This window comes from Pantherophis guttatus, chromosome 15 (genome assembly GCF_059756535.1).
Source record: "Pantherophis guttatus breed Tessera chromosome 15, ASM5975653v1, whole genome shotgun sequence".
In the NCBI taxonomy this organism is placed as follows: Eukaryota; Metazoa; Chordata; class Lepidosauria; order Squamata; family Colubridae; genus Pantherophis; species Pantherophis guttatus.
Window position 1 is genome coordinate 1 of NC_142077.1, and position 22,078 is coordinate 22,078.

General features: G+C 44.6%; 1 protein-coding gene and 1 pseudogene across 1 annotated transcript; one reads left to right on the forward strand and one right to left on the reverse strand.

The window, feature by feature from the left end:
• Nucleotides 1-6,655: 6,655 nt before the first annotated feature.
• Nucleotides 6,656-8,001, reverse strand: LOC148111832 (uncharacterized; annotated as a pseudogene).
• A 12,224-nt stretch (nucleotides 8,002-20,225) lies between these two features.
• Nucleotides 20,226-22,041, forward strand: LOC117658076 (arylacetamide deacetylase-like 4). Its single transcript, XM_087878989.1, has 3 exons — nucleotides 20,226-20,460; nucleotides 20,655-20,718; nucleotides 21,267-22,041. The coding sequence occupies exons 1-3, from the start codon at nucleotides 20,226-20,228 to the stop codon at nucleotides 22,039-22,041; spliced, it is 1,074 nt and encodes a 357-aa protein (XP_087735115.1).
• The last annotated feature ends 37 nt before the right edge of the window (nucleotides 22,042-22,078 follow it).

The window sequence follows — 22,078 nt, forward strand, 5'->3', positions numbered from 1 at the left end:
CGAAAACTAACCCGAAAACTAACCCTAACCCTAACCCGAAAACTAACCCGAAAACTAACCCGAAAACTAACCCGAAAACTAACCCGAAAACTAACCCGAAAACTAACCCGAAAACTAACCCTAACCCGAAAACTAACCCGAAAACTAACCCTAACCCGAAAACTAACCCTAACCCGAAAACTAACCCTAACCCGAAAACTAACCCTAACCCTAACCCTAACCCGAAAACTAACCCTAACCCTAACCCGAAAACTAACCCTAACCCTAACCCGAAAACTAACCCTAACCCGAAAACTAACCCTAACCCGAAAACTAACCCTAACCCTAACCCTAACCCGAAAAATAACCCTAACCCTAACCCGAAAACTAACCCTAACCCGAAAACTAACCCTAACCCTAACCCGAAAACTAACCCTAACCCTAACCCTAACCCTAACCCGAAAACTAACCCTAACCCGAAAACTAACCCGAAAACTAACCCTAACCCGAAAACTAACCCTAACCCGAAAACTAACCCTAACCCGAAAACTAACCCGAAAACTAACCCGAAAACTAACCCTAACCCGAAAAATAACCCTAACCCGAAAACTAACCCGAAAACTAACCCGAAAACTAACCCTAACCCTAACCCTAACCCTAACCCTAACCCGAAAATTAACCCGAAAACTAACCCGAAAACTAACCCTAACCCTAACCCGAAAACTAACCCTAACCCTAACCCGAAAACTAACCCGAAAACTAACCCTAACCCTAACCCGAAAACTAACCCTAACCCTAACCCGAAAACTAACCCGAAAACTAACCCTAACCCGAAAACTAACCCTAACCCGAAAACTAACCCTAACCCTAACCCGAAAACTAACCCTAACCCGAAAACTAACCCTAACCCGAAAACTAACCCGAAAACTAACCCTAACCCGAAAACTAACCCGAAAACTAACCCTAACCCTAACCCTAACCCTAACCCGAAAACTAACCCTAACCCTAACCCTAACCCGAAAACTAACCCTAACCCGAAAACTAACCCTAACCCTAACCCGAAAACTAACCCTAACCCGAAAACTAACCCTAACCCTAACCCGAAAACTAACCCTAACCCGAAAACTAACCCTAACCCTAACCCGAAAACTAACCCGAAAACTAACCCTAACCCGAAAACTAACCCTAACCCGAAAACTAACCCTAACCCTAACCCGAAAACTAACCCTAACCCTAACCCGAAAACTAACCCTAACCCTAACCCGAAAACTAACCCTAACCCTAACCCGAAAACTAACCCTAACCCTAACCCGAAAACTAACACTAACCCTAACCCGAAAACTAACCCTAACCCTAACCCGAAAACTAACCCGAAAACTAACCCTAACCCGAAAACTAACCCGAAAACTAACCCTAACCCGAAAACTAACCCGAAAACTAACCCTAACCCGAAAACTAACCCTAACCCGAAAACTAACCCTAACCCGAAAACTAACCCTAACCCGAAAACTAACCCTAACCCTAACCCGAAAACTAACCCGAAAACTAACCCTAACCCTTCTCTGTGGGGGCCCCGACGATCTGGAATGAGCTCCCCCCAGAGATACGGAGGATTCCGGATCTGCGCACCTTCCGTCGCGAGTTGAAGACGTTTTTATTTCACCAAGCTGGCCTCGCCTAAATCTTCTCCCTCTCAATTGTAAATTTCAAATTTTTAAACGTTTTTAAAATTAGGGGTTTTAAATTAATATTAATCCAGCCAATTATTTAATTCATTTTTACTTGATCTTAAATTTTGTATATTTATGTGTTTTATTCCATGGCTGTGCACCGCCCTGAGTCCTTCGGGAGTAGGGCGGTATAGAAATTCAATTAAATAAATAAAATAAATAAATAAATAAACCCTAACCCTAACCCTAACCCGAAAACTAACCCTAACCCAAAAACTAACCCTAACCCGAAAACTAACCCGAAAACTAACCCGAAAACTAACCCGAAAACTAACCCTAACCCGAAAACTAACCCGAAAACTAACCCGAAAACTAACCCTAACCCTAACCCTAACCCGAAAACTAACCCTAACCCTAACCCGAAAACTAACCCTAACCCTAACCCGAAAACTAACCCTAACCCTAACCCGAAAACTAACCCTAACCCGAAAACTAACCCTAACCCGAAAACTAACCCTAACCCTAACCCTAACCCGAAAAATAACCCTAACCCTAACCCGAAAACTAACCCTAACCCGAAAACTAACCCTAACCCTAACCCGAAAACTAACCCTAACCCTAACCCTAACCCTAACCCGAAAACTAACCCTAACCCGAAAACTAACCAGAAAACTAACCCTAACCCGAAAACTAACCCTAACCCGAAAACTAACCCTAACCCGAAAACTAACCCTAACCCGAAAACTAACCCGAAAACTAACCCGAAAACTAACCCTAACCCGAAAAATAACCCTAACCCGAAAACTAACCCGAAAACTAACCCGAAAACTAACCCTAACCCTAACCCTAACCCTAACCCTAACCCGAAAATTAACCCGAAAACTAACCCTAACCCGAAAACTAACCCGAAAACTAACCCGAAAACTAACCCGAAAACTAACCCTAACCCTAACCCGAAAACTAACCCTAACCCGAAAACTAACCCGAAAACTAACCCTAACCCGAAAACTAACCCGAAAACTAACCCGAAAACTAACCCTAACCCGAAAACTAACCCTAACCAGAAAACTAACCCGAAAACTAACCCGAAAACTAACCCTAACCCGAAAACTAACCCAAAAACTAACCCTAACCAGAAAACTAACCCTAACCCGAAAACCCGAAAACTAACCCGAAAGCTAACCTGAAAACTAACCCGAACCCTAAAACTAACCCGAACCCAAACCCGAACCCGAACCCGAACCCGAACCCCCGAACCTCCGAACCCCCGAACCCCCAAACTCGAACACCCAAACCCGAACCCGAACCCCCGAGCCCCCGAACCCGAACCCCCAAACCCGAACCCAAACTTTAAATGCTATTAAAAAGGGTTTTTTTTTCTTTTTTTGTGTGGCTGCTATTCCTTCTTGGACCACAGGAGGGCACTGTTTTCTCCAGGGTTGCCGAACTGGCACAGAAGAATCTTAAAACGCCATCAAAAAGGTTGATTTCTTTTTGTGGCTGCGATACCTGCTTTGACCACAGGATGGCACAATTTTCTGCACCTTAGCGATAACTTTGAACTCATGGGACGGAAAATTGTGCCCTCCTGTGGCCAAAACAGGTATCGCGGCCGCAAAAAGAAATAAATCTTTTCGATGGCATTTTAAGATTCTTCTGTGCCAGCTCCGCAACCCTGGAGAAAACAGTGCCCTCCTGTGGTCCAAGAAGGAATAGCATAACGACCCTAAAACTCCATTTAAAAAGTTTTTCTTTGGGTTGCTGCGATCCCTGCTTGGACTGCACGATGGCGCTGTTTTCTGTCAACCTTAGCGTGGACGCCGTTGTAGACCTTTGGACCACAGGTTAAGGCTTTTGAAGCAAGATTCTTTCTTTTTGCCTGTTATGTAGCTCCTCGGCCTCCCGTTGCTCTATTAATATTAATAAGGCTTTTAATAATAAAGATACAGAATAATAATCTTTAAGGGCTAGTAAAAAGGGGTTTTTTTCTTTTTTTTTGTGATTGCTATATCTGCTTGGGCCACAGGAGGGCACTGTTTTCTCCAGGGTTGCGGAACTGGCACAGGAGAATCTTAAAATGCCATCGAAAAGGTTTCTTTCATTTTGTGGCTGCGATACCTGCTTTGACCACAGGAGGGCACAATTTTCTGCACCTTAGCGATAACTTTGAACTCATGGGACGGAAAACTGTGCCCTCGTGTGGCCAAAAGAGGTACTCCGGCTGCAAAAAGAAATCCTTTTAATGGGATTTTAAGGTTATTATCCTGTATCTTTATTGTTAACGTCTTATTAATATTTATTAAAGCAACGGGAGGCCCGTTTGCTGCAACACAGGAACTGGAAAAGAAATCCCCTTCAAAAGCCTTAACCGGAGTTAAGAAGGCCTGGGATGGCCTATTGATATTAATCAAGTTTTAATAATAAAGAATAACAACCCTAAAACTCCATTTTAAAAGTTTCTTTCTTTTGCTTGCTGCGATCCCTGCTTGGACCCTTAGGAAGAACAAAGGAAGTAGGAGGAGAGAGAGCAAGGAAGAGAAGGGGAGAAGAAAGGTTGGAGTAAAGGTAAAGGTTTACCCAGAACAGCCCTGAAAAAGTAAAAATGAAAAATGAAAGTTAAAAGGTCGTTTTTTACCAACGGCGATGGGGGTTGGACAGGAGACGGACGGGAAGTTGCGCTGACGCTGGGAAGGTCGCTCCGAGAAGCGCTGGTACAGAAAAAATCGGCAACCGTGCTTTTTCTGCCTGCTATTCCTTCTTGGACCACAGGAGGGCACTGTTTTCTCCAGGGTTGCCGAACTGGCACAGTTTAAAATGCCATCGAAAAGATTTATTTCTTTTTGTGGCTGCGATACCTGCTTTGACCACAGGATGGCACAATTTTCTGCACCTTAGCAATAACTTTGAACTCATGGGACGGAAAACTGTGCCCTCCTGTGGCCAAAACAGGTACTGTGGCTGGAAAAAGAAACCCTTTTAATGGGATTTTAAGGTTATTATCATGTATCTTTATTGTTAACGTCTTATTAATATTTATTAAAGCAACGGGAGGCCCCTTTGCTGCAACACAGGAACTGGAAAAGAAATCCCGCTTCAAAAGCCTTAACCGGAGTTAAGAAGGCCTGGGATGGCCTATTGATATTAATAAACTTTTAATAATGAAGAATAACAACCCTAAAATTCCATTTAAAAAGTTTCTTTCTATTGGTTGCTGCGATCCCTGCTTGGACCGCAGGATGGCGCTGTTTTCTGTCAACCTTAGCGTGGAGGCCGTTGTAGACCTTTGGACCTCAGGTTAAGGCTTTTGAAGCAGGATTATTTCTTTTGTGCCTGTTATGTAGCTCCTGGGCCTCCCGTTGCTCTATTTATTTTATTTTATTTTTATTTTACTTCAAATTTATATACCGCCCTTCTCCCTAGGGACTCAGGGCGGTGTACAGCCAAATAAAAACACATAATAAATACATTAAGAACAGATTAAAAGGAAATATCTCAATTTGGCCAAACATTTAAAAAGACAAACAAATTTAAAATCATTTAAAAAATGTGTTAGGCCAGCCCGGCTTGTTGGACAAGGAAAGTTTTAAGGGCACGGCGGAAGGCACGGAGGTCTTGGATTCTCCTTATCTCTGGGGGCAGCTGATTCCAAAGGGTGGGAGCCCCCACAGAGAAGGCCCTCCCCCTGGGGGTCACCAGCCTGCATTGCTTGGCTGATGGCACCCCGAGGAGGCCCTCTCTGTGGGAGCGCACGGGTCGATGGGAGGTCGTCGGTGGCAGAAGGCGGTCTCGAAGATAACTAGGTCCTATGCCATGGAGCGCTTTAAAGGTGGTAAACAACACCTTGAAGCGCACACGGAAGACCACTGGGAGCCAGTGTAGCTCGCGCAGGAGCGGTGTTATACGGGAGCGCCATGCAGCTCCCATGATTACCCGCGCGGCTGCATTCTGGACCAGTTGGAGCCTCCGGGTGCTCCTCAAGGGGAGCCCCATGTAGAGAGTGTTGCAGTAGTCCAGGCGAGAGATGACGAGGGCATGAGTGACTGTGCGCACGGAATCCCAATCAAGAAAGGGGCGCAACTGTGCGAATCAGGCGAACCTGACAAAAGGTCCCCCTGGCAACAGCCGTCCAAGGACAGCTCCAAGGACAGCTGCGTATCCAGGAGGACACCCAGATTGCGCGCCCTCTCCACGGGAGTCAAAGACTCGCCCCCGATAGTCAGCGATGGAGTCAGCTGACTATATCGGGATGCCGGGAACCACAGCCACTCAGTCTTGGAAGGGTTGAGCTTGAGGTTGTTCCTCCCCATCCAGATCCGTACGGCCTCCAGGCACTGGGCCATCAGTTCAAGGGCATCGCTGGGGTGGCCTGGGGTGGAGATGTACAGCTGGGTGTCATCAGCGTACTGGTGGTATCTCACCCCGAAGCCACGGATGATCTCGCCCAGCGGCTTCACATAAATGTTGAATAGAAGGGGCGAGAGGACCGACCCCTGAGGCACTCCACATATAAGAGGCCTCAAGGTCAACCTCTGCCCCCCTGCCAACACGAACTGCGACCGGTCGGAGAGAAAGGAAGAGAACCACCGTAACACGGTGCCCGCCATCCCCAACTCTTCCAACCGGTGCAGCATGATACCATGGTCGATGGTATCAAAAGCCACTGAGAGGTCTAACAGGGTCAGAACAGAGGAACAACCCCTGTCCCGAGCCCTCCAGAGATCATCTACCAACGCGACCAATGCCGTTTCCGTGCTGTGCCCTGGCCTGAAACCCGACTGGAACGGATCTAGATAAGACGTTTCCTCCAGGTACTGCGGAAACTGTCGTCCGACCACACTCTCGACAACCTTCGCCACAAAGCGAACGTTGGAGACAGGACGATATTTGGCTAATACTGCCGGGTCCACGGAAGGCTTCTTGAGGAGAGGCCTCACCACTGCCTCTTTCAAGGCCGAGGGGAAGTAACCCTCACTCAACGAAGCGTTAATAATTCCCTGGAGCCAGCCTCAGGAGCCAGTACTAACCAGGAGGGACACGGATCCAGTAAACATGTGGCCGCACTAAGCCTCCCCAGAATCCTGTCCACGTCATCAGGGGTCACAGAGTCAAACTCTTCCCAGATAACGTTCTCAAGACTATTCCTCGCCACCCTGCCCGAATCTACCCAGTCAGAGTCCAAATCCCGCCGGATCTGAGCGATTTTATAATACATATATCATCCGAAATCCTCAACCCTGCCCTCCAGAGGGTCCTCCCGCACTCCCGGTTGAAGCAGGGAGCGGGTCACTCTGAACAGGGCCGCCGGATGATTCTCTGATGACGCAATAAGAGTGGAGAAGTAATTGAACTTTGCCGCTTTTATCGCCACTAGGTAGGTCTTAATATGCGACCTTACCAGTGTTCGATCAGATTCGGCGAGACTGGCCCTCCAACCACTCTCCAGGCGTCTTTTCCGGCGCTTCATCTCCCTCAGCTCCTCAGTGAACCAAGGAGCCGTGAGGGATCGGCACCGGGTCAGAGGTCGCAAAGGCACGACTCGATCTAAGGCTCCGCTAGCGGCCTGATGCCAGGCCGCCACTAGGTCCTCGACTGAGTCATGGGCTAGAACCTCAGGAAATGGTCCAAGCTCCATCTGGAATCTATCAGAATCCATCAGGCGCCTTGGGCGGACCTATCTTGTAGGCTCCGCCTCCCTGCGGCGGGGTGTAGCGGTTCGAAGATCTAGGCGAAGGAGCGAGTGGTCAGACCATGACAAGGGTTCCATGTCTATATCCCCTATAACAAGGCCACTCAACCACTGGCCAGAGACAAAAATCAGGTCCAGAGTGTGACCCCCCCTGTGGGTGGGGCCATGAACTAACTGGGTCAGGTCCATGGCCGTCATGGAAGCCATGAACTCCCGGGCCATCTCAGACGTCTCACCAATGAATGGCAGGTTGAAATCACCCATGACCATAAGCCTGGGTGTGTCAACTGCCACCGTGGCTATCACGTCGAGTAGCTCGGGCAGGGCCGTTGCCACGCGGCAGGGAGCCAGGTACGTGAGCAATAGGCCCATCTGAGCCCCATGACGCCATCTCACAAAGAGAGTTTCACATCCGGCCGTCTGTGGCACAGTGGTTTCCCTCAGACCAAGATCTTCTTTAATAACAACCGCCACCCCCCCGCCCCTCCCCTGGGCCCTCGGCTGATGAAGCGCTCTGAAGCCCGGTGGGCACATATCAACCAGGGGGACCCCTCCCTCCAGGCCCAACCAAGTCTCAGTAATAGCTGCCAGGTCCGCTCCCCCCTCCTGTATAAGATCATGGATGAGGGGGGCCTTATTAACCACGGACCTGGCATTGCATAACATCAGCCGGAGGCCCAGGTCCTGAGTATCTAACCCACCTAGTATCCGAGTGGAGTCTTGGGGACCGGAGCGCGCAATTGCTCTCAAACTGCGGGTACGCGCCCCCAGCACATGATATGGTCCCCTACTCCTGCCATATCTGCCCCTCCCATTCACCGTGTTGATGGAAAATTCCTCCACCGGATGGTCCTCCAGCCCCTCCCCAATCCCTCGACTTGCACCCTCCAAGCCGTCCCCCTGTGCCGGGCTCGGCTCTGACCTTAGTGGGTTTGTCCCCCCAAACCCCTTGGTCTTCCTCCCGGTTCCCCTTAAAAAATCATTATTCCCATCCCTCCTCCCAGATCCCCTTAAAAATTTCATTAAAAATTTACGTAAAAAACTCAACACCCACTTCGCTGCATGCCATCTCTCGGGGTTCCAAAGCCCGTCATCGAGATAGGCCCTCGATAACATGGAGGGCCAGGCCTGTGAGAGGGGGGAGTCTCGCAGCGCAAAAAGGTCGGCTTTTTGGAGCATCAACCGAACCAAGGACGGGAGAGGAAGGCCTGTCCAGGAGTCTATCATAGTCCAAAGGGATGACTGAGCATAAAGGTCACAAAAATATTAATATTAATAAGGCTTTTAATAATAAAGATACAGAATAATAATCTTTAAATGCTATTAAAAAGGGTTTTTTTTCTTTTGTTTTCTGGCTGCTATTCCTTCTTCGACCACAGGAGGGCACTGTTTTCTCCAGGGTTGCAGACCTGGCACAGAAGAATCTTAAAATGCCATCGAAAAGGTTGATTTCTTTTTGTGGCTGCGATACCTGCTTTGACCACAGGATGGCACAATTTTCTACACGTTGGCGATAACTTTGAACTCATGGGACGGAAAACTGTGCCCTCGTGTGGCCAAAACAGGTATCGTGGCCGCAAAAAGAAAGAAACCTTTTCGATGGCATTTTAAGATTCTTCTGTGCCAGTTCCGCAACCCTGGAGAAAACAGTGCCCTCCTGTGATCCAAGAAGGAATAGCATAACAACCCTAAAACTCCATTTAAAAAGTTTCTTTCTTTTGGTTGCTGCGATCCCTGTTTCGACCGCACGATGCCGCTGTTTTCTGTCAACCTTAGCGTGGAGGCCGTTGTAGACCTTTTGACCACAGGTTAAGGCTTTTGAAGCAAGATTCTTTCTTTTTGCCTGTTATGTAGCTCCTCGGCCTCCCGTTGCTCTATTAATATTAATAAGGATTTTAATAATAAAGATACAGAATAATAATCTTTAAATGCTAGTAAAAAGGGTTTTTTTTTGTGGCTGCTATATCTGCTTGGGCTACAGGAGGGCACTGTTTTCTGTCCCTTAGCAATAGCTTTGAAGCTATCGAGATATTACTTTATTGTGGTGGTAGGCTGTGTGGAGACCCCTAACCCTAAACCCTAAACCCTAAACCCTAACCCCTAAACCCAACCTTTGACCTTTGACCCTGACCTTTGACCCCACGACCTTTGATCTTTGATTCCCGGCTTCGACCTTTGATCCCTGAGCTTTGAGCTTTGCCCCTAACCCACCCACTGGCCCCCACCCTTTGGCCTCTGCCTCCCAGCAATTTACCTCCTTGCAGCAAGCAACAAGAAGAAACAGCCATTTCAGCTTCAGCACAGCCTAATTAGCACAAGTTGATTGGATAGGCAGCCCGACTCTCAGCTGTTTTGCCTGGCCTCTGCTGCAAAGAGGTAAATGGCTGGGAACAATTTTTTTTTTGTGCTACTCAAGCTATGCTGAAAATAAAAATGAAAGTAAAGCAGGCTATTTTGCTGAAACGAGGCAAAATTGCTGGGAGGCAGAGGCAGATTTCTTTTTCTTGCTTTCCTCACCAAAAAAGGTAGGTGCATCTTATAGTCCAGAGCATCTTAGACTCCAAAAATTACAGTATATGCCGTTCGTCTCCCTGATAAGACGACTGTCTTATCAGGGAGACTGTAGCAGGCTACAGGCAATCTTCTCCGCAGCGTAAGAAGACAGAAGGATGCGTTGAATTTGACACCACCGATTCCCCTGCGAAGCCTCTGCAACAGCACTTGTCCAGATTACAAGACGGGGGCTATTCATCTTAGAAAAAGAGCCACATGCTGAGGTGCAGACGTGAAGGTGGGGATGCCGTTCTCCCCCTCAAAACAGCAGTCCTGGGACTTCCGGTTTCCTCGTTTTCGGCGACGGCGGTGCCCTTTGAAATTCCGCCAGCCCCGCCGCCTGTAGAGCCGCTTCGAGACGAAGAAGCGGCTCGAAAACTCCTAAATCCATAGGATTGGAGAAGGAGAGATCGCAGGGCACAGGTCGAGCCCCTGTAACCCCCCAGGGAAGTTTTCTGGGGAGAGAACAGGCGTGGTTCCCTCCCAACCTGCTGGAACTCCGGGCGACGTGGGACGATTCTGCTTCAGCAGAACAAGCCGGCTGCAGGAAACTTAAAGCGAAAGAACCAGCTTTAACTAACAGTGAAACTACTTGAATCCTGAATTTTGGAAACGCAAGTATTAGCGCTTTGTTGAGTTTTTAAACTGAGAAATGCGAATGAGTGAAAGTGCTTTGAAAAAACATGGCGCTTAGCCCCAGAGTTAACGAGCCAGCGAGTGTGGATTGGTGAAGTTATTTTGCCTTGTTACAAAGTTTCCAAGTTGCTACAAAGTTGTCTTGCTTGTTATAAGAGAAACAATTGGAAAATTTCTCCCTTTCAATATTTGACTTTGTTTTACTTCAAACTTCAAACTTTATCTGATCAAATCTGGGGGACTTTTTTAGAAGATTTTGTGCAGGAGGGAAAGGAAAAGGAACTTCCCTCTTTAGAAAAACTAGATCACGTGGCAGGATGGCTTCAAAGAAGCAGGAAGGGAAGGCAACAGGGGGGGGATCCCCCACACATAAACATGAAACGCAACTTCCCCCTGCACAGCAGTTACAGACTCAGAAAAAAGAATTTGATGTGGGAGATTTAAAACAATTTATTTCTAAAACTTTGGATGATAAATTTCAAAAATCTCAATAGGAGATAGATGATAAACTGCAAAAATCACACCAGGAATTTATGCAGGAAATTAATGAAGTTAAAGATATGGTGAAACAGAATCAAAACAAGGTGACCAAAAAAATATCAGAAGTGGCGTCTGGCCTGGCAGAATTTATTGGGAAAGTTGATTTTAAAGTTGAAGAATTTAAATCAGAAGTTAATGTCAAGATGAAAGATAATGATTATAAAATTGATGAAGCTGACAATAGAATGCAGAGAATTGAAGATGAGATTGTTATGATACAATTCCGGGCAATGGAGTTCGCCATACGGCTTCGGGGAATTCGAGAGGGGGAAAGACAGGATTTGAGACAAGTTTGTTCTGAAGCCTTGGCCAAGATTCTACAAGTTAATCCTGATGTGGTTTTTCACAAAATAGACAAAATCTACAGAGTGAACTCTTGGGTGGCCAGACAAAGACAATTACCTAGAGATGTGGTCATATATTTTACAGATAGAGAAATAAGAAATGATATCCTGCAAAAATCCTTTCTCACTTCTGTACAAGTGGGGGGTTCACGACTTGAAATTTATAAAGAATTGCCTCCTAAAATGCTGAAAGCTAGAAAAGAATTTGGCTTTCTGGTCAAGGAATTGAAAAATTTACAGATACCCTTCCGGTGGGATGCACCAGCTGGGATAATTTTCAGATATAAGGGAGAAGGATATCGTTTGAATACCGTGGAGAAGGCACAACACTTTTATACTACTATTCTTAAGGAAAGAACACCATCTCCACGTACATCCACAGTTTTGGAGATTAAAGAGAGTGAAGAGAAGCAACTGCAAGAACAGTCCAAGCAGGAATCAGAAGTAGTGCAAGGAGCAGAAGGAGGTTTTCTGGATGAGCCCTTGCTGGAATCTTCCCCAATTTTGGACTCGGTTTGGATGATTGAAGTTAAAGATCAACGTATAACTAGAGCTCAATCTAAGTTACTTAAACAAAAGCAACAACAACAACAGGAAAGACAAGACAAGAAGGCAGTTAAGAGTACTGCACAAGAGAGTGGAGCTATGGGAGGAGCGAGATCGAAGCTTTCGGATGATCTTCAAGTATTTTGCTCTGTGCTCCAGAAAGAGGTTGATGACCTTTAAGTGTTTATCTTGGAATGTTAATGGGTTGAATTCAGCACAGAAAAGGAAGAAATTATTTACATATTTGAAACAATATAATAATGATATAATTTGCTTACAAGAAACGCATATCACAACTCAAGATCAAAAATATCTGATAAACTCCAAACTAGGAGCACATTTTATATCTTCAACTTCGCAGAAAAAGAATGGTGTGGTTATTTATGTAAATAAAAAGTTAACAGCTAAAGTTATAGAAGCAGATGAAGATGGTAGGTTTGTAGCAATTGAATTGCTTACAGCAAATGGCCAAATTCTTTTGATTGGAATTTATGCTCCCAATCAACAACAGGACTATTTTTATAAGATGTTACATACTAAAATATTGCAATGGGATTACAGATCTATTTTAATTATGGGAGACTGGAATGGAGTAATTGATTCTAAACTAGATAAAAAGAGTTTGGCAAAGTCTAGAATCAGACTACCACAGACTTTTTTTGATATGAAAGAAGATATGGAATTAAAAGATGTTTGGAGAATACATAATCCAAAAGAATTGGACTACACTTTCTTTTCTGATAGACACAGATCCTTCTCTCGGATTGATTTTATCTTGTTGTCAAATGATTTACTTGTCAAGACAAAAAGAACAAAGATTTTTCCAAGAACTTTGACCGACCATAGCCCAGTATGGATAGAAATTGAGATGGATAAGATTGAGAGACGTTCTTGGAGATTAAATGAGAACTTGTTTAGATATGAAAAAAATACAACAGAACTTAAAAAGCATTTGAAAGAATTTTTTGAAATAAATTTGAATAAAGGTACCCCAATTGAAATTGTTTGGGACGCAAGTAAAGCTTATATGAGAGGGGTACTTATCTACATGAACTCTAAACATAGACTGTTCCGACAAAAGAAAAGATCTGAATTGGAAATGGAAATAAAGAATAAAGAACAGTTACTTATTAAAAATCCAACAGATGAAAGAATACGAAGTGCTATAAAACTTTTGAAAGACCAATTTCAAATGCTTATGGCGGAACAAGTTGCAACAAACTTACAATATGCGAAGCATAATACATTTTGTAACGCTAACAAACCGGGCAGATGGTTGGCTTACACATTGAGGAAAAAACAAAGTATACGGACTATTGATAGTATTGATATTGGAGGGAAAGAAATTTTTCAACAAAAATTAATTAAAGAAGCTTTTGTGGACTATTATACCAAATTATATGCCAAAGAGGAGGTGCAGAATGGACTTATAGAAAAATATTTAAATGATAAAAGAGTTACAAAAATTACTGATCAACAAAAGGAAAGAATGAATTATCCTGTAACAGAGGAGGAGATAATAGCAGCAATTAAACAGTTAAAAACAGCCAAAGCTCCTGGCACGGATGGTTTGACTGCAGTGTATTACAAAACTTTACAAGCTGAAATGGTGGGACAACTTAGAGATTTATTTTGCAATATTCAACAAGGGGGTAAAATACCCCCATCATGGACAACTGCTTATATATCTTTGATACCAAAAGAACAAGTCGGTCCTAAAAAACCAGAGAATTATAGACCAATATCTCTTTTGAATACAGACTATAAAATCTATGCGAAAGTATTAGCCAACAGGTTGATGCCAGTAATCCAAAAGGTGATTCATGAGGATCAAGCGGGATTCATCGAGGGCAGATACATGAAGGACAATGTAAGGCAAGTAATAGATTTATTGGAATATCTTGATAAGAATAAACAGATTCCTGCAGTGCTGGTCTTTTTGGATGCAGAGAAGGCCTTTGATAGAGTGGATTGGAACTTTCTACTAAAGACTTTAAAAAAGATGGACTTTGGGGACCAATTTATACAGGCGATTTCAGCAATTTATCAAGAGCAAAAGGCACAGATCATTATTAATGGAAGTCTGACAACAGAGTTTAAAATTGAAAAAGGAACAAGACAGGGATGTCCGTTGTCCCCACTTTTATTTATTTTAACATTAGAAGTCTTGTTAAATACATTAAGGGATTCTAATATCTTGAAAGGTATAAAGATTAGGCAAGAGGATTACAGAATAAAGGCATTTGCAGATGATCTGGTTGTTACCCTATCACAACCAATGGAATCAACAATCCTGATGAAGGACATTATACAAGACTATGGTAGAGTTTCAGGTTTTAGACTGAATCCAAAAAAGACTAAAATGATAGTTAAAAATATGACACAAGATCGTAAACATGAGCTTGAAAGGAGGGCAGGTTTTGAAATTGTACCTAAGGTAAAATATCTTGGAGTTCAGGTTGCAGAATCAAACATGAAATTGTTTCAAAATAATTATGAGGTGTTGTGGCGAGAGGTGCAGAAAGACATGGAGACTTGGAAAAAACTGCAGCTGTCTTTACTTGGAAGAATAGCAGCAGTTAAGATGAACATTTTGCCAAGATTTCTGTTTTTGTTTCAAATGATTCCGGTGCTTAAAAGTGATAAACAATTGAAAGTTTGGCAATCTGGAGTGAATAAGTTTGTCTGGAACGAGAAGAAGCCGAGAGTGAAATTGAAAATTATGCAAGATGTTCCAGAAAGAGGAGGTCTTAAACTTCCAAACCTACAGTTATATTACGATGCAGCAGCTTTAACTTTAATAAGTGATTGGTTTGGAAGCAAAAAGACTGGAATATTGAATGCAGAAAGTTTTGATCTTGAATTTGGATGGCATGCTTACTTATTTTATGACGACAAAGTAGATAAAGTATTTAAAAGTCATATACTTAGAGATTCTTTGATGAGAGTTTGGAAGAAGCACCGACTCAAATGGGATTATAAAATACCGCTATGGCTGGATCTTGGTCATACTTTGTGGAATACAAATATAATGTCACTCGGGGGGGGTTTATATAAAGAGGTTCTTTTTACAGATGCGGGCAGATGGCAGCTGAAGACATTACAGACACTGTTGGATGAAGGGTTTAATTTAACTTGGTTACAATATAATCAATTACAACTGAGATGGAGAGAGGACCAAAAAACTGGTATTATGTTGCATGAGGAAGAATTGGTTAGACATATAAGAGAGAAAGGTCCAATGCATATTAAAAGGCTTTACAATGTTTTGCTAGAAAGAGATTCAGAAACGGAATTAGTTAAAGATTGTATGATTAAGTGGGCACAGAATTTTGAAGAACCAGTGATGCTGGAAACTTGGGAAAAAATTTGGGTTCAGAATGTTAAATTTACACAGTCGCAGAACTTGAGGGAAAATTTTTATAAAATGTTTTATAGATGGCATTTAGATCCCAAAAAGTTGTCATGTATGTACCCTAATGTTCAGCCAAAGTGTTGGAGATGCGAATGTTTGGATGCTACGTATTATCATGTTTGGTGGACCTGTAGGAAAGTTAAGGCTTTTTGGATAAAAATTTGGTGGGTTATGCAGAATGTCTTGAAGAAAAAAATTCAATTTTCTCCACAATTGTTTTTATTGGGTATAGTTAAGGGTTTTACATTGGGTGAAACAAAATTGATATTGTACATGATAACAGCAGCAAGATTGTTGATAGGTAAATATTGGAAGAATGAAGTTTTGCCCACTGTTGAGGAATGGACTTTGAAGATGGCCAGTTTTGCAGAGATGGCGAAGATTTCAGCATATTTAAAAGACTGTTCACAAGAGACTTACGAGTGGGAATGGAAAAGGTGGATAGAATATGTTCAGAACAAATATCAAACTAGAAAGTATCAAATAGCTTTTATTTGAAAATAATGTACTAGAAATTCTTTAATGTAATGAGATAAAGAGAAAAAATTATACAGGGGTTGGAGGGGTTCAAGTTTATATATAAGTGTTATATTAGGGTTCTTTATGAGTATGAGTATTTTATAGGGAAGTCGGGGGGAGGGGAGGGTTAGGGTGGGTTAGGGAGGTTGGGAAGTTTGGGGAGGGTGGGGGGGAAAAGGGGTGAAAATGTAATTGTAAAACTTTTGCAATAAAAAAAAAAAAACAGCAGTCCTAACGGATCAGGACAGGCCAAAGAAAGTCTTTCCTCAAGAAATTAGCGTTAACGTACAGAATCTGCTTCCGTGGGGACGAGGTGACGGCCACCGACCTCAATGGACTGAAAGGGAGGACAATGGAGGGGACTGTTTGTCATGAGGCTACATGCTGCCTGGGGCGATGAGGGCTAGATGCTTGACCTGAAGGAGGCTTTCCTGTCCTACTTCTTGGGCTTTCAACAAGTCCAATTGAAAGCAAAATCCGAGCAGGCTTTAACTGAGTAAGAGTGTCAAGATTGCCGCTGGAGATTCAGAGGACAAAGGAGCCCGGGTGGCCTAGCGGAAGAGGTGGTGGAGGACAGAGGCGGTCCCTCTGACTAGGGACAGTTGCAGGGAGGAGAATGGGACCGTGGGGCCGGTCCTTGGAAGTGGATGGCTGCAACCAGTAACCAAATGGGGTTCCCACTCTTTTGAATATTTCAATTTACTGAAAAGAAACAGCTACGGTATCTTATATAAGCCTTAAGCAGGTGATGGGTCCAGCTGAAAAATCTACATTGTCAAAAATGTGTAAACTGCAAAATACAGGTATAATTTTATTTACAGTTTAATATAGTATTAACAATTATAGGCAATCTGGCCTGACTATTTGCACTGAAATATACTTCTCTCAAGGTATATCCCCAAAGTACAGCTATCAGGAAGATATGCTGGTACTGGTCTGTCCCTTGTGATCGCTTTAGAGGTGCGATTGGCCTCTGCCTTGAAAGATCCTGGATCCCGGGGTCTCCCCGGTTGCTGTGTCACAGCTGGATACTCACGGATTGGTGCGTGAAGGGCCACGTGTTCCTGGTATGGCGTGTAGTACTTGTACTGCTTGCCACAGAATTCACAGTTATAGTTGCCTGTTTCTACAAAGTAAGAAAACAATTTTCAGAAGGAGAAAAAGGTTTTCCCAAAAACCCTTGACCCAAACGTGGATCTCAATTCAGAGCATAGCAGCCTAGACATTTCCCACGTGGCCTCATGAGATGAGTTCCAAGTCTTCTTGACCGAGGGGGCCCTGGGCGCCCACCTTCATGGTAACTGTTTCCTCTGTTTTGCCCCGGCTCTCTTTCCTGGAGAGAGGCTGAAAAGACACGGCTGCTACAGAGGCTAGACTTCCTTTTGCAGAAGTAGCATTTGGGAGTGGGCTGTATAAACCATCGCAGACAGCAAAGGCCAAGTCGCACTCTCATCAGCGCTTACGAGGGGTAGTTATCATCTCAGATCAAGATCAAGTTCTAGTTTTAATATCGCTCCCCACCCTCAATTTCACCCTATTCCCGAAGAAAACATGGTAACGTACTTTTTTTTATCCCAGAGGACAATACTTAGACAATATCTTCCCCTTTAATGAAGAGCTCTTTGTGAATTCTAAAATTAAATCATGAGACATGCGAGTGGAATGTTTTTCCTAGGTCTGAATATAATTATTAAAATAAATAACGTGCGCTTAATTCCTTCTCTTTGCAATAAAGTATTTACATCTAAATACTTTGGCCAAATTGGATTGTTTTAACCAGATGCTTATAAAAGTATGTAACATTAAGCAAGAATAATTTCATAATTCCCCAACTCAACCGTGTTTGTTTCTTCTCTATGTCAAACGTGGAAGATTAATTTTTTGGTTTACTTAGGAGTGCTATTTGCAAGCAGGTTATTTGTCTCCTGACGGATGGCCACAGTCCGAGTTCGAGCTGTTGCTTGGTGTGCAAAAGGTCCAGGTTCACCCCTGCGTTTCCAGGGAAGGGCTGGGAAAAACCCCTCTGCTTGAACGGATGTTCAGAGCCCTGCAGCCGGTCGGTGCCGATAGTCGTGGGACAGATGGACCGACCAGCAGACCTGATACCAAGCAGCTTTCAGGCATCCTGGGAGTTATTCTGCCTGCTACACCTTTGAAAACCTAGCAGTTGCTATCGGTGCTCCTTAAACAAACCCCAGTGAAAGATACATCCAAGAAAGATTTTCCGACTTGTCACCAGCCATGCCAAGAGGAATGGAGTCCAGGTTGCAGAAAGGTTTATTTTTTTGTGGCTGCGATACCTGCCTTGACCACAGGATGGCACAATTTTCTGCACGTTAGCGATAACTATGAAGTCATGGGACGGAAAACTGTGCCCTCGTGTGGCCAAAACAGGTATCGCAGCAGCAAAAAGAAATAAACCTTTTCGATGGCATTTTAAGATTCTTCTGGTCCAGTTCCGCAACCCTGGAGAAAACACTGCCCTCCTGTGGTCCAAGAAGGAATAGCACAACAACCCTAAAATTCCATTTAAAAAGTTTTTCTTTTGGTTGCTGCGATCCCTGCTTCGACCGCACGATGGCGCTTTTTTCTGTCAACCTTAGCGTGGAGGCCGTTGTAGACCTTTTGACCACAGGTTAAGGCTTTTGAAGGAAGATTCTTTCTTTTTGTCTGTTATGGAGCTCCTGGACCTCCCGTTGCTCTATTAATATTAATAAGGATTTTAATAATAAAGATACAGAATAATAATCTTTAAATGCTATTAAAAAGGGTTTTTTTCTTTTTTTTCTGGCTGCTATTCCTACTTGGACCACAGGAGGGCACAGTTTTCTGTCCCTTAGCAATAGCTTTGAAGCTATCGAGATATTACTTTATCGTGGTGGTAGGCTGTGTGGAGAACCCTAACCCTAACCCTAACCCAAACCCCCAAACCCTAACCCAAACCCCCAAACCCAATTCTGTTGATTTCCTGGTCTGGCCTAGGGAACTGGGCTGATGGTGGGGCCTGCAGTTTAAGAGATCCAGTCTTCTTCTAATTTCATTAAAGTACTGGAGTCCAAATTGCAAACTTCCTGGGAGCTTCGGGATTCTCTCGAAGAGGACTCAAAACCTGCCTAAGCTATTCCTCTGTTGGGAAGGTTGCTCAAGGCAGCTGACCCAGAGGAGAATGGCACAAGAAGCCCATAATTAAGAAATGGGTGCAGATATAAATAGCTTTTTCTTAATCAGCAGAAATCATGAAGATCAAGTGGGATGAAACCAGTACTGACAGATATAAGCTCAATAATTGGATTTTGAAAGACATTGGTTTCTTCAGGATTCTGCAAGATAACTTGCATAATTATGCCAGATGCCATATTTAATCACACCATGAACTTCATCCCTCCCTTACTCTTCTATTTCTCTCACACATGGGTGGGTGGGACAATCCTACTTTAAAACAACCTACACACCTGATGGAGTATAAACTAGCGAGATTAAGCCATAAGAAGACTTCAACTTCCCTGGTACCGAAACAGCCTGGTCTCTGCCTTCCCATGGAGGCGGAGGTGACCTTAAGCCAAGCGCTGTGGACGCTGGCGCTTCAATTCAGCGCCTCAGCTGCACTTTTACTCCTCGGTTGGACCTTTTACTATGACTTCACCAGGACGCAAATCCCACCGGGAATCACCCAGGGGGCGAAACTGCGCCTGATGAATTTGGCCATGAGCCTTGTTCTCAGACTGGTAAGCTTCCTTCCCTGGACCCTGTTTTTGCTTTCTGTGGTTCTGCCTGGCCGGCACAGGCCTCAGCTGGGGGAGCCTGAGTGTCTGAAGGGGCATTTGCAGAACTTGTAGGAAATCCGGTGTTTCTCTCTCTCTGTGTGTGTGTGTGTGTGTGTGTGTGTGTGTGTGTGTGTGTGTCAAAAACAATTGGTTTCTGCAAATTGCCTGGAACCCACCTTCCCTTTGCCGCTTTCTCTTTCTGATCTGGTTGTTGACCTGCAATGTTGCCTTCCCACCTCAAGCAGAGGAATCCCACTAATGCCTCCCACCCACCCTTCCCTCCCTTTGCAGCCCCGTCAAATCTCTGGGGTGAGCCGTTGGCCCCCTTCTTTGAAAAGAAGGCACGGTTGCCTGTGTGCGGGTTAAATGCTTCCCATGTCCCAAAATGTCTACAGGCTTGGACGGCACATGAATTGCCAAATATTCCTTCTGCCGTTTTATCACTTTCATTCTGTTTCATGGGGGGGGGGGGGGGATGACTTTGAAAGTTCTTTCTAAGGAAGAAGCAGCAAAAATCAGCTTTGAAGCGTATCCTTATAAATACTTCATGGGTTATGGATGGATTTATTTCTTATGTTTTCCACTGAACAGGCCCTGATTCTGGAGAAACTTGGTGTCTGCCACAAATACATCATATGGAGGCAAATCATGAACGGGATCCCCCCGGGGAGAGCACATGACCTGACCATCAAGGAGATGCTTTTTGAGGCGGTCCCAGTGAGGGTCTATTGGCCCAGGACAGCAGGTGCCGAGCCCAGGCGAGGACTGGTCTGGATTCACGGAGGAATAGGCCTCTTTGGCAGCCCCCGTAAGTCCTGCAAACAATTCAGTTGCAAAAGGCACAGACGGATGTTTGAGCTTAGTGGTTCATTCTTCTGCAGCATCCAAGGACCACAGGGGGAAAACTGAGTGCGCTCAGATAGAAACCTACAAATTGCGAGTGGGAGAAGTGGGACGTTCTTACCCAAGAGCCAATGCAACCAATTCCTTGTGATATTTCAGGAGCTTACGAAAGGTTCTGCCGCTTCATCGCCTGGGAAAGCACCACGGTGGTCGTGTGCATCAAGTAAGTGGGCTCAGGTTGGATTTGTCACATGACTGTACCTCCTCCCCCATCCTTGGGCAGTGGTCCCATCCTGTGCACGGGAGGCCCGTCAGGTGGCTAATTACCCCGTTGCCACCAGAGCAGTTTTTGAGGGTGGGGAACCTATACTAAATCAATAAGAAGGAGAAAATATAAAGACCTGCAAACAAAAATAAAATGACTGTGGCAAAAGAAAGCAAATACAGTACCAACTGCCATAGGCCCCTTGGGTGCAAACCCAGAGCAACTGGAGCACTCCTTGAACACCAACGGCATTCACAAAATCACCTTCGGTCGATTGCAAAACTCAACTTGAAACAGATGACATCTTCACAAGGATACCTTTAAAACCATCAAACGATATTTGCCTGTCCCAGGTCCTTAGAAAGGACATGATGGGTGGATAAAAAGGCAAAATCCAGGCTAAATATCTGGGTGATTATGCAATGAATTAACAACAACAATAGGAATAACAGGGATATTAATGCATTTGTAAGGTTCTTTTTTTTTTGGCTTCTCTGTTGCTGTAGATTCCCCTTGGCACCGGAGCACCCCTACCCAGCTCAGCAACTCAGCTGCTACGCTGCCGTGTCGCACTTTCTGAAGAATGTGGGGGACTATGGGGTGGACCCCCAGCGGGTTGTGCTGGCTGGCGACAGCAGCGGAGCTGGCATCATTGCTGCCATTTCCCAGCAACTGGTGATGAGAACCGACCTGCCACGTGTCCGGGGCCACGTGCTGCTCTACCCTTTTCTCCAAGCTCTGGATTTCAATCTGCCTTCCTATCAGCAGAACCACTCCGTTCCCATATTATTTAAGAAACGGGTTATCCGTCTTGGCATGCTTTATCTTACAGGAAGGAATGTCAATGTTGATGAAATTATGGGCAATGCACATGTTCCCCAGGAACTCAGGGCAAAGTACCAGAAATGGATCAGTGCAGAACTCATTCCGGAGGAGTTCAAAGTCTCGGCTCACGAGCCGTTTGTACCCGGTCCGTTTTCAGAAGATCTTTACCAAGTTTGCAAAAGAGCATTTGAGCCCACGTTTTCCCCGCTCCTGATGGAAGACGTCATCCTACGATGGTTTCCAGAGACTTTCCTTCTAACCTGCGAATACGACATTTTCCGAGACGATGGCCTGCTGTACAAGAAACGGCTGGAAGACAACGGGGTGCCTGTCACCTGGCGTCACCTGAAGGATGGATTCCACGGGATCTGCCTGCTGACCGGTTTGGGGCCTCTGGAGTTTCCCAGTACGAAGAAGAGCATGAAAAGCATAATCCAGTTCCTAGAGCAGTTCTAGAAATCCATCAGCCTCATTCCTCTGCTTTGTTCTTCCT